The following is a 14,370-nucleotide window of genomic DNA, read 5'->3' on the forward strand; positions in this document are numbered from 1 at the left end:
TCTTGTGGTCTGTTTCCAGGTCTCTCTTGGTGTGATCCTGCAAGCTTTCGTAGTCACATCTCTCAGAATCCAAGAATCGCAACTTCCTGGCCAACTGTTCCTCACTCAGATTCTACAGGTCTTCAGGCCTATGAAAATATTAATCTTGGTCACAGTCAGAGCACGGCTGACTTTACTTTGTCTCAGAACATAAACTTTTCTTCACATCGTGGAGGCAGTATATTTGTGTCCAAGTCGCCCCATGTCTGTCAGCTTTGTGGGAAAAGGTTTAACTGCATTGAGCACTTTCAGGGTCACATGAACATGCACAACAACGTCAAGGCCTACAAGTGTCCCAACTGCCCCAGAGAATATGCGTATAAAACTAGTCTTCGGCTGCACCTGAGCCGTTCATGTCAAAGGAGAAAAATGTTACCCCCTCACTCGCAAGTGTAACTTGGTTTCCTCTCCATCCCCTCTCCTTTATGGTTTGGTATCTGCTTCCTTTCACTGTACTCTGAAGTTAGTAAATATAGGTCTCCCCTGTTTCTCTTATTTATTTAAAAGACCTTATTGCACTGAAAATGCACTGTCCTAGTTAAGTGTTTTAAGTTAGAAAACAAAATAAAACAAAAACAGGCACCAGGTGCTCCTCCTTTACCTCCACAAATTTTCTGCAGCCCTTGAACATGTTGTGTATATGTGAACAAATTTTGATGAGCAAAAACCTTTATTTCATTTTATTTTTATTATTTTTTTAGGTAAGTTTTATTTCTAACCACAAACAGCAACCAGTAATATAAAATTTCCGCTGTCCTTGTGTGTGGTTGTGTCAATAGGCAATGATTGGTTATTAAAGTGTGTTGTCAGAGCAGTTGCAATATATATATATTAGCTTGTGAGAAGAGTGTCTGAAAATAGTTGTGTTGTGCTCCCTTACAGGACTGCACCAGCACTACCCCGATGTCAAAGTTCTCCGGGATATCTTTCCTGTTGGTACAAATAGATCCCCTTCTTTGGTCAGTTCACAACGGGCAACAGCGCCGTCCGAAGCTGTGTGGACAGAAAATAAGCCGGACACACACAGAGAGCATTCCTACGATTTTGGGACAGGATCTGCAATTCTGCTGTGTGAATTTTGTGACAAATCCTTCACCTCAAAGAGTGGGCTGTCCAAACACAAAAATGCTGTGCACTTCCTTAGGAAGCCTTACAACTGCACAGTCTGTGGCAAAGGCTTTATCCAAAAGGAGCATTTCGAAGGGCACATGAATATGCACAACAATGTCAAGGCGTATAGGTGTGAAATATGCTCCAAAGAGTTTGTGTACAGGACCAGTCTCAACCAGCACAGGCGATACGGCGTTTGTAGCAAGGTGCAGCCACTTTCTTCCAGTTGATGACCAAGTAGAAATGGAATCAGTTTGCCTTTAAGTGGTTAGCATTGTACAGACTTGTGATAGCTTGATGTGGTTTGCTGGGTTATGTGTGCCCATGATCAGTGGAACTGGAACTGGTTGAATTAAGAGTTTAATGTTAAAAAAATTAATATAGAATAATATCTTGCCATCACTGATATTCTTTAAAAACTTGAATATGAAGTGATGTGTTTGAATCAAAGGATGTACTCTACCCACTCTTGTCTTATCAGTTGTTGACAGCAGATTGTGTGGGTGATAGACATGTAACAATGTGATGTAGTCGAGATACATGTGATGTGTCATACTTGTGAACCAGGAACTGTGGATATTAGACTTGTTTTTTTCATTCATACACACAAGAACAAGATGATAAGAGCACATTAAATTACATAATAAAATTGACTTTATACATAAGGAAGCATAAAGTGAGAAGTGACAAAAAAGAAAACTGACACACACACACACACACACACACACACACACACACACACAAACTGTGGCAAAGCAAGCAAAATAGCAGCCTGCAGTGTGCTTGTGTACTCTGATTTCAAGTAGAAAGTTCTGTTGGGATAGCACAGCCCTGAAATGTCCCCATTGCATTTGGCTGGACTATAACAACATGATATGATACTGGGATATCATCTAATTCAAAGTGCAGCAGAAATTGGGATTCTGTATGTCTCTGTCCCATTGTCAGTCTGACAGTCACAGAGAATAAAAACTTCAGCATTGTAATTTAGTCATTGTAGCCATGTTTTGGCACTTGAACTCATTTGTTTGCTTTGGAGATTGCTTCAAACAAACTGACAAACAAACAAAATCTTAAGTAATGGTAAAACTTCACAAAAATACTAGAATTACATATACCATGATCAGTGCACAGCTTGTGAATGCAAGAATTGAGCTCTGGTTGATATTTTTTCATATCTCACATGGTCAGTTATATTGAATGAGCAAATAAAGTGTACTTCTAGATGTAGGGAAAGTCCCTCTATGTATGCAGATGTTAGATGTGAACCTTTACCCTCCAAGAATAAAATCAGTTTGACGTTCGGTGAGCCCATGATTATGACTGACACTAAATATTTTCAACACCATTCTTCCCTAATAGTCCTGTGCTTGTGTGCATACTGTCCAGTGCAATTTTGGATTGCACAGGCAATTTTCATTTTTTAAAGGTAGGAGATTTGAGGTGCCTTGAAGGGTCTTTCTGTAACAGTTGTAAATACGAAATTTGGAGAAGAAAAAATGAACGATTGTCATGTCTGAGCTTGTCTGAATCTGAATGTATATCTTCGAAAGATTTTGGAACTAAAGGTTTTAGAACAAAGACTGCTTTATCGTGATGTTTTTTCTATCAGTTTATAAGTTTTTACTTTTAAGCATGAAAACTTTAATGCTTATTGAAATTTATACCAAGTTGGATGTATGCTTTTGTAAATGAAGAGAGTTACTTGCTGATTTGACAATTACAAAGAGTTGTCCTTTCAAATCTTGTAGACCATTTGCATTGAACGCCAGTTTAAATCACTTGGTTGCACTCTGGATTTTGATAAACTAAGAAATTATGTTATTGAACCTGTGTCTGTTAAAAAAAAAAAAAAAATGCTGGATTGTATTCTTCGAGAGCATTAAAACATTCTTGTATTCAATGACTTGACTGAATAATTCTGTTAGCAGATACTGGTTTTATAGATTAAAAAGGGCATAAAGATACAACTCATTCTCTGCCCCCACACCACCCCTTCTCCCTCACACACACACACACACACACACACACACACACACACACACACACACACCTGCATTGACTGATAGCAAGTTTCAGCTTGAATATTATTGAAAATACCACTGGTACAGGGTGCTATATATGACTCAACAGGAGTCCTGTGTCTTTACAGGACAGCCATGGGGAGAGCAAGGAGACTCTTTCCACCACGTAAATGCTGACACTGTTGGCTCTTCTTCCTCTTCCTCATCATCATCATCATCACAGCTTTACCAACAAATTCCACTCGCACATGTTACCAGCTCACCAGGAAGTGAAATGGAAGGTGCAAAGTGGAATTTGGAGTCTAATAAAACACTAGATAAACGTCGAGAAAACGACACTGCAAAAACTTTCCTGGGTGGCAGGATATTTCTGTGTGATTTCTGTGATGCTACTTTTGCTTCTGTCAGCGGATGGAAGAGCCATATGAATCGAGTCCACCTGAATACTTTGCCGTATACATGCAACATCTGTGGAAAGGGTTTCACCAAGCTGGACAACTATGAGGGACACATGAACGTGCACAACAATATCAAGGCTTACAAGTGCCTGTACTGTTCCAAGAGGTATCCCTACAAAACCAGTCTGAATATGCATCTTCGTACCAGTAGCTGTAGGATGAAGAGAGATTATTATTCTGACAAAGGCCCTGTGTGATTTTTGTTTCTTCGTACCACTTACTGTTGGATGAAGAGATGCTATTATGACAAAGGCCCTGAGTGATTTTTGTTTCTTCGTACCACTTACTGTTGGATGAAGAGATGCTATTATGACAAAGGCCCTGAGTGGTTTTCATTGTTAGACTTCTTGCTGTCTCCAACACATTTCTGAAGATCAGTTGCAAGAACAGGTGGAGACACACCCAACATTGTAAGAAGACCAAGTGGTGTCTGTCAGTCTTGCATTCTCTCTTCTCTCTCTGTCTCTGTCTCTCTCTCTCTCCCCCTTCATATTTCTACTTTCTTTAACTACTTTATGCGACTGAAAGTAAGGTGTGCACTTTCCCCACAATCCCAATGCTGCATTGAAACAACAAAAAACTCTCCTGGCATGTCAACAGTCATTGGTTCCCCACCACCCCCAGCTCCCTCCACTCACCCCTTTTCTTATTTCCTGGTTTAGATCTGAAGTCTTTGAAAAAATGTGAAGTGGGTGATTTAAAACAAAGAAACAAAAAAAAACAAACTTGAATTAGAGAATAGGATACGCTGTTGCCATTCCTGTAGGTTATGCAAAATTTTATCAAAGGAGCTTGTGGAACCAGTTTTTCAGGAATGTCTGGTTTGGGTATTTCTGACAGTAGCTCAATGCCTGTATGGCCACCAACTTTCAAAGGTTTAGATACATGATAGATACTAGGTTGACAGACTAAAAACAACATTTTATTTGGTTGAGCATATTTTTTGTTATGTTGATCCTTTTGTCTGTGTTCAGGAACACAGTGGTTATATTGCATGAAATTGTATCTTATTATTCTGTATCTTAACACAATAGCTTTCTCTGTGCAAGCTGTATAAGACTCTTTGAAGCGTTTATATTTAGATCTGATGTACAGTGTACTGTTCTCAGATAATGTTTGCAGGCTACATAGTGGTGCACATTGGGCTACCTAAAAATATTCTTGTTTTAGAATTTACTTTTAAAAAATTTTTTTAAAGTTGTTTATATTATGAAACAGCTCTCCAATAGATACGCATTACTATTTTTTAAAAAAATCAACAAAAAACAAGCAAACACACACAAAAAAAAACAAACCCAGTAACTGAACCATAATGTGGTAATTAATGACAAGCCTTTGAAACAGTTTCTGGAATCGTCGAGCCAGTACCACCCTGTCAGTGGTAGCAGATACTCCATCAGTTTTAGTTGTTTGTGACAACAAAAGACCTTAAAGGGGACAGATAATGGAACCAACCCCCTGTGTTTCCACTTTTTTCTGGAGCAACTGCAAAGCCCTGGCAAACCCAGCCCGACAGTATTGATGTTACTGCGAGCTGTGTGGGAAAGGGTTTGCAGGGAGAGAGCATTGCATTGACCACACAAACATGCACAAGAAGATCAAAGCTCACCAGTGCCCCAAGTGTGCCAAGCTGTTCACCTTCAAAACACATTTGCGCAGACATCTTCGCCTCGGAAGTTGCTTGTGCAAGAAGTTTCAGTAGTGTTTGGTACCTGTACTTAAGTAGAAGGTTTTTTGCACAATGTGAATGTGAGACATACGTTCACAGAACTTTTAGTTACACATGCAGTGTTGTTACAGGAAGCTGGATTAATCACCCTGGCCATAAGACCAGTGATATGTTTATGGTCTTGAAAGACTGGGTAGAAAAGAGTGCAGAATAAAAGTTAGTTTAAAAAATGTTAAAGATATATTTTAATAGTAAATTACAAGATTTTTGTTTTAAGGTCTAGTTTATGCTAGAAAACTGCCTTTGATATTTTTTTAAGGCAAGCTGTCTGAGTATATGACAGATACAGGTTGAAGACTTTTTTGTTATCATTGTTTTGTTTGTTGTTGTTGTTTAAGCATTAACATAAGGGGGGAAAATACAATAATTTTTGAATGATACACAGAAAAGCAACAAAATTAATGAATCAAACATTTTAAAAGATTGTGTGTTTGTGCATTTTGACATTCTCCTTTTTTTTTCTTTTTTTTTTTCCCCAGGTTGCTTGAATTCAAATGCGGAGAGGGTTGGATAAAATTTAAGCAGATGATCATGGATAACTATCTGGTTCTGTGAGGACCAAATATCATTTTAGAGAGGCGTGATTTTAAGTTGTTCAAGAATTTTGCTTGCTTGCTTGTTTTTTGTTGTTGTTTTTTTTTTCTTGTTTTTTTTTTTCTCCTTTTTTTCTCAGTAGAAGGCAAAGGAGTTGGGAATGGACATACTTAAGATAGGAAAGGCACCACATGCATTTTGAAGTGTTGACATCTTTATCTTTACACTGTGCTTCTGTTCCTCACGTGCGTAGGGAATAATTGTTCTGTTTCTTCTTTGCTTTATAACTTTTGATGTTAGTGCATGATTTCCAACACGGTGTTTAATGTGCTGCTCTGTTTTTATTATAAACGCTGTCTTTGAGGGTATTCTGTGCTGTCTTGATTAAGTTCATAAGTTACCAGTGAGTGTTGGCAGAAAGTATTGGTAAAAATCAATGAGCCTTGTTGAATGTATGACATAGCCAAGGTAAAAAAAAAAAAATCAATGAGCCTTGTTGAATGTATGACATAGCCAAGGTAAAAAAAAAAAGAAAAGAAAAAAAAAGTGCAGACAGTTAAGACTGACAGTTACTGCCGTGTATTTCCAGGACTGTGGTGGACTTGTTCTGATAGAGGGAGAACAGGAAGGACAGTCGGTCAAGCTTCTCGCCCGTCTGCTATGCCGCCAGCCTTCCCCCAAGATGCGTTTTATGAAGCGATAGGACCTCCTCTGGCCGGCACTTCACACAAAACTTTAGCGGACCAGTTCAGTGCTCTTCACCCAAAGCAGTTCCCCTTTAACTGTGTGATTTGTGGGAAAGGGATATTCTCGGCTGCTCGCTACCGAGACCACATGAACATGCACAACAACATCAAAGTGCACAAGTGTCCGTTTTGTTGCAAGCACTTCACGTTCAAGTCGGACGTGCGGAGACATATTCGCAATGGTGTTTGCAAGAAACACTTAGTGCGTGTGTGAGTGCATTTGTTGATTCATAATTGCTTGGTCATTGTTGCCCCTTTCAGCCCCTGCACACCCCCACATCCCCATTTCCCATTAGTTTGAATGGGGCAGAGTAAGGCTGCTCCTTTTTGATCCAGAGATCGGTGTGGTTTAGCTTTCAAAGAGAGATGTGGATTCCGAGCGGTCACAGATAACTGACCGGGTTCCTTGTTTTTCCAGGATGCTGGGAAGAACACGTGTCTGGATTAACAAGGAGATACAGCCCTTGGCCTGTTTCATCTCCAACAAATCATCTGTCCTTGAAACAAGAACTTGATCATCTTCCAGACAAACCTTTGTCTTCACACTCAAAGGCTTCCTTTGGCGAATCAAAAAGGGCAGTGTTGAGATCCTCATCTACCCCAGTAAAACAGGCTCAGAAGCCAGCAAAGATTCTTTTGTGTGAACTCTGTGATTACTCGTTTGCTACTACAGGGGGTCTTAAGGAGCATATGAAGTTGATACACCTGAAAAAGTACCCTTTTGTTTGTGAACTGTGTGGGAAGGGCTTTGCAAGGAAGGAGGTCTGTACAGACCATATGAACGCTCACAAACAAATCAAGGCACACAAGTGTCCAATCTGCTCATCGTCTTTTTATTTCAAGGCATACTTACGCAAACACCTCAGAGAAGGAATATGTGACAAAAACCAACTGAATGTTTCGAAATAAGCCACAAAGCCAAGAAAAAAATAATTTAGAAATAGGTGTTTTTTTGTTTTGTTTTGCACCTCTTTTTGTGCCTGTATTGCTTTTTGATCTTTTTGTAGCTGTGACTGTGGGTTTTGGTAGACCAGTGATGGAAGGTGATCTATGTTTTCCAGGTTCAGTGTGGAGCCAACCTAAATTGACAGACACTTTGCAGTCAATGCCCTCGCTGTCCCAACGGCCAGTAGTGTCACATGAAGGTGAAATCTTTCTTGAAGATGGCGTCACTCTTTCTGCTGCCTGTTCACCATCAGCAGGTGTGAATCCCAGACTTGTGAAGCAGGGGGGAGGAGGAGGAGGAGCGGGAGATGATTTAGCGGCGTCTCAGTTTCAGAGCCCACCAGATAGACCTCTGCTTTGTTGTGAATTCTGTGACGCAACTTTCGCCACTGCTGGGGGATTGAAGAAACACACAAACAGTATTCATTTCAAAAAGTACGCGTTTCACTGTGGAATCTGTGGACGGGGAATCCATGAGATAGAACGTTACAAGGATCATATGAACATGCATTTTAATGTCAAGGCTCACAAGTGTCCCTTTTGTCTCAGACAGTTCACTTTTCGATCAGATGTTAGAAGACACATCCAGCAGTCTTGTTCAAGGCGTGGCTCGTTTGTCTAAGTCTTTAATTTATTCAAGGTGTGCGAGTGTGTTTGTGGGTACAAGACATTGCAAAGAGTGTTGCTAAGTGGGTTTTGAGTGTGTGTGTGTGTGTGTGTGTGTGTGTGTGTGTTTTGGTGGTATTTTAATGACGACAAGAAAAAAAGAAGAAAAAAAGAGTGAACAAGGGCTGAGATGAGAAGTGCTTTCTCTGCAGTTCAGATCATGCCTATGTAAACTCATGGGACTGAAACAAGTTCAACATGTGGATAAAGAAACACAAGTTATAAGTAGCCATCTTTAATCATTGAAAACATGAGATTATCGGTTTCATCGTCTTTAAATTTCTGCTTGTCATTGAACACTGTGGAGTAAAATTGTTTTTTGTTTGTTTGTTTTATGGATGTTGTAGTTAGGCGTTAAACCCATCTCTTCTGCAACTTGGATGTTGTTCTTTGTCTCTTTAATGACATATAGAGTTTAGAACTAACTCTCTCTCTCTCTCTCTCTCTCTCTCTCTCTCTCTCACACACACACACACAAAGTCACACACATGCACACACCACACAACACACACACACTAACACATACATTGATACATATATGTGTATGTATGTATGTGCATTCGTACAGACATGTATACAGACATACATATATGCATACATACATAATAGACATGACACAACACACACAGTTTATAGCAGGAGATGACTCAGGAAATATATGATTGCTTTGGAACAGTCATGTCAGTGTGGGTCTGAGCGTGTGTGATACTGTATGTGCATGAACACAGAACACATATGTACGCATACATGTTTCTTTTTCATCTGTGATTGGAAGAGAAAGAGATTGACATAAATTGTCTCCTGCATTTTTTTTTTTTCTCATGACCCAACACAGTGATTTAATCAAGTGGACTTGGGCTGATTCATGTTGGCTTTACTCAAGAGTTACAGGAATGTTGGAGGGCATTCATCTATCATCTATTGTTAATTTTTAGCCTTATTTAGATATTCCATGAAAGAAATGCTACTGTTGTTGTTTGTGTGTGTGTGTGTGTGTGTGTGTGGTTGTTGTTGCTGTTGTTGTTGTTGTTGTTGTTGCTGCTGCTGCTGCTGCTGCTGCTGCTGCCGCCTCCCTTTCAAACACAAACTTTGAAGAATGCTTGATGTGGGTTGACTGTTTCTCTCATTTGCTCTGTGTTTGTCTCACTGTGTCTCTGTTTTTGTGTTGGTCTCTCTTGTGTTTCTCTCTTAGTTGTAGTTATTGTGTGAGTGACATGTACATGTATGTGTCTGCCTAGAAAATGGTATCTGGAATCTTGTGGAATCTTGCATGACTGAACATCATAAATCCGTGATCACTTTTAGTTTTACCATTCATACTTTCTAGAGCTTGTTGCCTTCAGCACAACCCATAATATTTAGCATTCTTGTGGAGAAGAGCGGCCTGAAAAGAAACGGAGAAGGGTGGGAGAAAAAGGATCATTCAGCGGACATTTTTGTGTTCAACTCAGGTTTTCTTCAGGAAGCTTTTTCTGCTTTTTGGTGTGTTTTTTGTTGTTTGTGTGTGTGTGTGTTTTAAATTTTTATTATTATTTTTTTTAACATGTATGATAGTTTGTCAAGCAAAAACAAACCAAAAAAGAAACTTTTCTGAATTTTTTAAAACATATTTTAATGTTTGTAGAGGGGAAAAAAAAAAAAAAGAACAACAAAAATTTATTTAGAATAAACAGCACTGATTCATTCACATTTAGAATTGAAAATAGCCAGGATTAAAAAGATATTAAATTTTTCTAATAGCATAATGGTATGAGTATTGAGTGGCACAAAATAGGAGGATATGTATAACTAGTTGTGTTGAAGAAATGTGTGAGGTGAATGAAGACTCAAAAAAAAAAAAAAAAAAAAAAAAAAAGGAACAGACACTGACCAGTGCATGGTGTTTACAGGACTGAGCCAGGACAGTACACGTATAGACAAGTCACACTCCACCCCAGCAATGCCGCCTCTCTTGAACAAAACCGAATTTCACAGCACACTTGTGACACTGAAGACCGAACCTTATCACAGCACAGCAGCGAATGACGAAGTGGCCATGGATTCCAGACAAGGTCCCCTGGCCCTGTTCCAAGACCCCCTGTCGGTCAGCAAGATGCAGAACAAGCAGTTTCTCATCTGTGAATTTTGCGACGCCACGTTTTCCTCAAACAGCGGGCTGCGGATGCACACGAACGATGTGCACTTCCACAGGGCACCGTTCATATGCGGTCTGTGTGGGAAAGGGTTCCAGATGAAACAGTTGTACAATGACCACATGAACAAGCACAACAACCTCAAGTGCCACCGCTGCCCCCAGTGTAAGGCCAGCTTCACCTACAAAACCAGTCTTCAGCGCCACATGCGTTGGGGCGTGTGCAAAAAACAATGAACTTGGGTCCGCCTGTGTGCTTTCATTTATGCCTTGGTAGGTAGTAATCTCGTTTGTTAAAGTGTATGGGATGGAAACGGAAATTAGCAGATAATTCTTCTACCCTTGAGGCACTTTTCCTCTCCCCCCTTCTAACACAGTAAGCCAATGTCTACAGGTCATATTCTGACTACAGGGCATATATTGATAAGAGCTCAAACGAAAGGACCTGCAATACCATACACAGAAAGAGACCGGGTTGATTTACATTCCCCTCCCTCCCCTAGTTCTCCTCATTCGCTGTTGATGGCCGTCTGCTGTTCTTGTAGTTGAGACTACTGTTCTCTCTCTCTCTCTCTCTCTTTTGAAAAAAAATTTTTTACTCTCTCTTTTCTCCTGGTAAATCAATATGTAATTCTTCGCTGACCATAGATAAATGTGCACTTTGTGACCCGGGCTGTCCTGTTTTTCCAGGGCCAGCATGGCGCATTGCAGGAAGCTTGTTTAACAAACCCTCAGGGAGGCCAGCAAGAGAATGGACTGCCCCGCCAAGCAACTCATTGCTTGGTCATCCTCCATCCTCCTTGACCCAATCAAAGCACTCCCGTATCTGCCCCATCTGTGGGAAAGGCTTTGACCGCAGGGAATACTTTGAGGACCACATCAACATGCACAACAACATCCGAGCTCACCAGTGCCCACACTGTCACCACTCCTTCCTCTATAAGAATAACCTTCGGCAGCATATCCGGGATGGGATTTGTCAGAACAAAACTGGAAACATGTAGCAGTGCCCTTAGGTGATGACAGCCTGTGGTTATTCTCATACTTCAGTGAAATTTATGATAAAACTGAAAATCAATGTAGTCAGAATACTGAATCTATGCCCGTTATAATACTCCTTTGTTCTGAACTGACGTGTGTTAGCCTTCTGTGAATGGGTCAACATTAACTTTGTATTAGAGATGAAAAATATAGGGAGGAAAATTATTTACTTCTGATAGCACCAAATCGGAACTGTTCTGAGTGTTTTGTTGTATATACAAAATTAGATTTGATTGAGAAGATCTGTTGAACATGTAGTGTTCTGAGGTTTCATTAGTTATACAAATAAGTATGTAAACTTGGTTGAGAAGGGCTATTGAACATAAGTAAAATTCAGTAGACGTAAAGTCCATGGTATTAAATTACTGGTAATTACTTTTCAGTGTGTGGAACTTCATCAGCTAAAGTCGACATTGTGTCTCCTTGATACTGCATTGCAAACATGTAATGTTATACTAATGCATACACTTAAAACAATTTTTTCTTTTTTAAATACAAACTCAGTTAGCATGACTGTTGTAAGAGAAATGCGAAAGAGACGATGGCTGGAGATGAAAACTTTGTTGGTTCCATAAAGGAACTCAGTCTTGAGCTCAGTGGGTGAAAAATGTCCCCACAAAGGAAACAAAGGCTTGGATGTATCGGTACAAATTGTGAGGTGCAGTCATATGAAAATCTGTGAAACCATGTAAGGTATGTGTGTTGTATAGTCCTGTGATTTTTTTCAGATGTCTTCGTCAGTTACTTTTGTTCCTTTCACAGACAATGAGCTATCCTGTAATATCAGTATAGCAGCCTCTCATTTTGTCTTTTGATGAAAATTGAAAAAGCCATTCAGCTGAATAATGTCATGAAAGGAACGTCATACTAAGTGGAATGAAATCACTGAAACTTCTTTGACAAATATTCTATCAAATCAACATAGATTTTGATTAGTCTGTACACATTACAGCCTTGTAAAACCGTAGCATCTTACCCTGCCCTGCAATATATATTTTTTTTTTGCAGTTTGTAACATTCTCAAGTGCATTAAAGAAAAAAAAATGAAGCAAAGAAGGCACAAAATACACATTTTGTGTGTTACTACATGAATAGGGCTAAGGCTTTGAAGTCTGTGTTGCAAAGGAAGCGGCAGCCTAACTGACATAATTCATTGGATCATCCTAAAACTGAAAAGTTTGATGGGTGCAAACACACACCAGTGATTATGGCAGTGTGTCTATAACATACATGCCTGAAAGGGAGAATGATATTTGTGCAAATATTTGTTTTTCTTTTGACATTCAGACTTTAAAGGTTTTTTAAAATACTGAAAATGCATTGCAAGCACAAGTCCCTTGATTGATGAATGATTTCAACTCAGTGATGATTTTAATTCAATACTGTCTGAATGATTTGTGATCATTTCACATTTCTCTCACTGTCTCTGTCACTCTCTGAAGACTATATGTGTTGTATGTGAATTGGCAGTTATGCAGTTAATTTTTGCAAACACCTGCATAAATGTTGACACATGTAGGAAATGGCCACATACTATCACAAGCGTTGGGTTGTGTGTGTTTGTTGGGTTGGGCCTGTATTTTTTTTAAAGTTTGTATTACAAGGCCAACCTGCAGACTGCTCTGCCTGTAAAAAGATAGATGTAGCAGGACTTCGTGAGTGGCTGTCCAACACTTTGTGTTTGAGATCTGTCTGTCACCTCTTTACAGGAGACGAATTGTATAGAAAGAAAATGTCTGCTGAAGGGAAAAGTTGGAGGACGTCAGCATACATCCATAAGTTCTCAGAGTTAACAGTTTACAAACTTGTGTGTGTGTGTGTGTGTGTGTGTGGTATATTCTACGAGACTGAAAACATATTTGAACCTGGTGTTTCTTGGATGCCGTTCTGTTGTTGATGTTGAGTTGATGGTTGAGTGAGTGCCTCAGTCATTAGATATGTTCCACACAGATTGAAAAGTTGTGTAAAACATTCATACACTGATAATGGTTACATCACTGCATGTTGTAACAGTGTTCAGTGCAACACTTAACAGGTGGCAGTGTAACCATTTCAACTTGGGCAGTGTAACCATTTCAACTTGGAGTACAAAGGTTGTGTAGCTCATTATGGCAGTCAATTATGCGTTGAATGGCAATAGATTTTTAAATCAATACAGTGATTGAAGCCTTTTTTTTCTTATTTTAACTGTCAGAATTGTATAAAATCTACAATTTGATTTCAGATATTCACCATTTTAAAGTTATATTTTTTGTTGTTGAGGAGCATGGTGTTTGCATGCCTTGATTAATGTTTAGTTTTGTTGTTGTTTTACACACCTTGATAGATTATGGTTTTCCTTTAGGTTAATGTTGACACTTATTTTGCTTCATAATTAAGTTTTATCAATGAGTTTTGTTTTGTTTGTTTTTTAGGAAAAGTGTTTGGTTTAAAAACTTTTTCTCTTGGGGTGATGGTGTGAATGTTAATCATGATGATGATGAATGAAATGTTCAGAGTTAAGTTTTTTTGAGGAACTGCAGTTATCATATGTGTGTTCTTGTTGCTTTACAGTATTGTTTTGTGAAAATGGAGAAGAGCTGGCATGTTGTAAAGTATGTGACATTGATGAATAAAAGGAAAGAAATGTGAAGATTCTTTTGTGTGCTTGCCTTTATTTATTGTATGAATTTATGTCGCCAACCTCGCTCTTGAATGCACATCATTAGGTGACATGATTTAGCCATTTGTTAATGGCAAGCATGCAGAAACACACACACACACACACACACACACACACACACATGCACACAAGCATGCATTTATCTATATATGCATATGCACACACACACACGCACACACACACAGATCTCAACCAGGCATTTAAAAGAAACTACTATTTTGACTTGGACCTCATTTTGTTCTGTAAAGCAAAAATGTCAGCAAGACCTGTTTTTACCTGGTCATA

At 39.2% G+C, this 14,370-nt stretch overlaps 1 protein-coding gene across 19 annotated transcripts in view; it reads left to right on the forward strand.

Annotated features, from left to right (window-relative positions):
* The window catches only part of LOC143296877 (uncharacterized), a 78,622-nt gene that overhangs the window by 20,926 nt on the left and 43,326 nt on the right, over positions 1-14,370 (forward strand). Inside the window, exons 4-5 of one of the 19 annotated variants that reach the window (XM_076608961.1) lie at positions 7,702-7,842; positions 11,073-14,055. The exons of 11 other annotated variants lie outside the window; for them this stretch is intronic. In XM_076608961.1, the coding sequence (XP_076465076.1) occupies positions 7,702-7,842; positions 11,073-11,386 (455 nt within the window). In that variant the 3' untranslated portion in view covers positions 11,387-14,055. 7 more of the 19 variants (XM_076608911.1, XM_076608878.1, XM_076608886.1 and 4 more) reach the window with 7 other exon arrangements.

Source organism: Babylonia areolata, chromosome 2 (genome assembly GCF_041734735.1).
Source record: "Babylonia areolata isolate BAREFJ2019XMU chromosome 2, ASM4173473v1, whole genome shotgun sequence".
Lineage (NCBI taxonomy): Eukaryota > Metazoa > Mollusca > Gastropoda > Neogastropoda > Buccinidae > Babylonia > Babylonia areolata.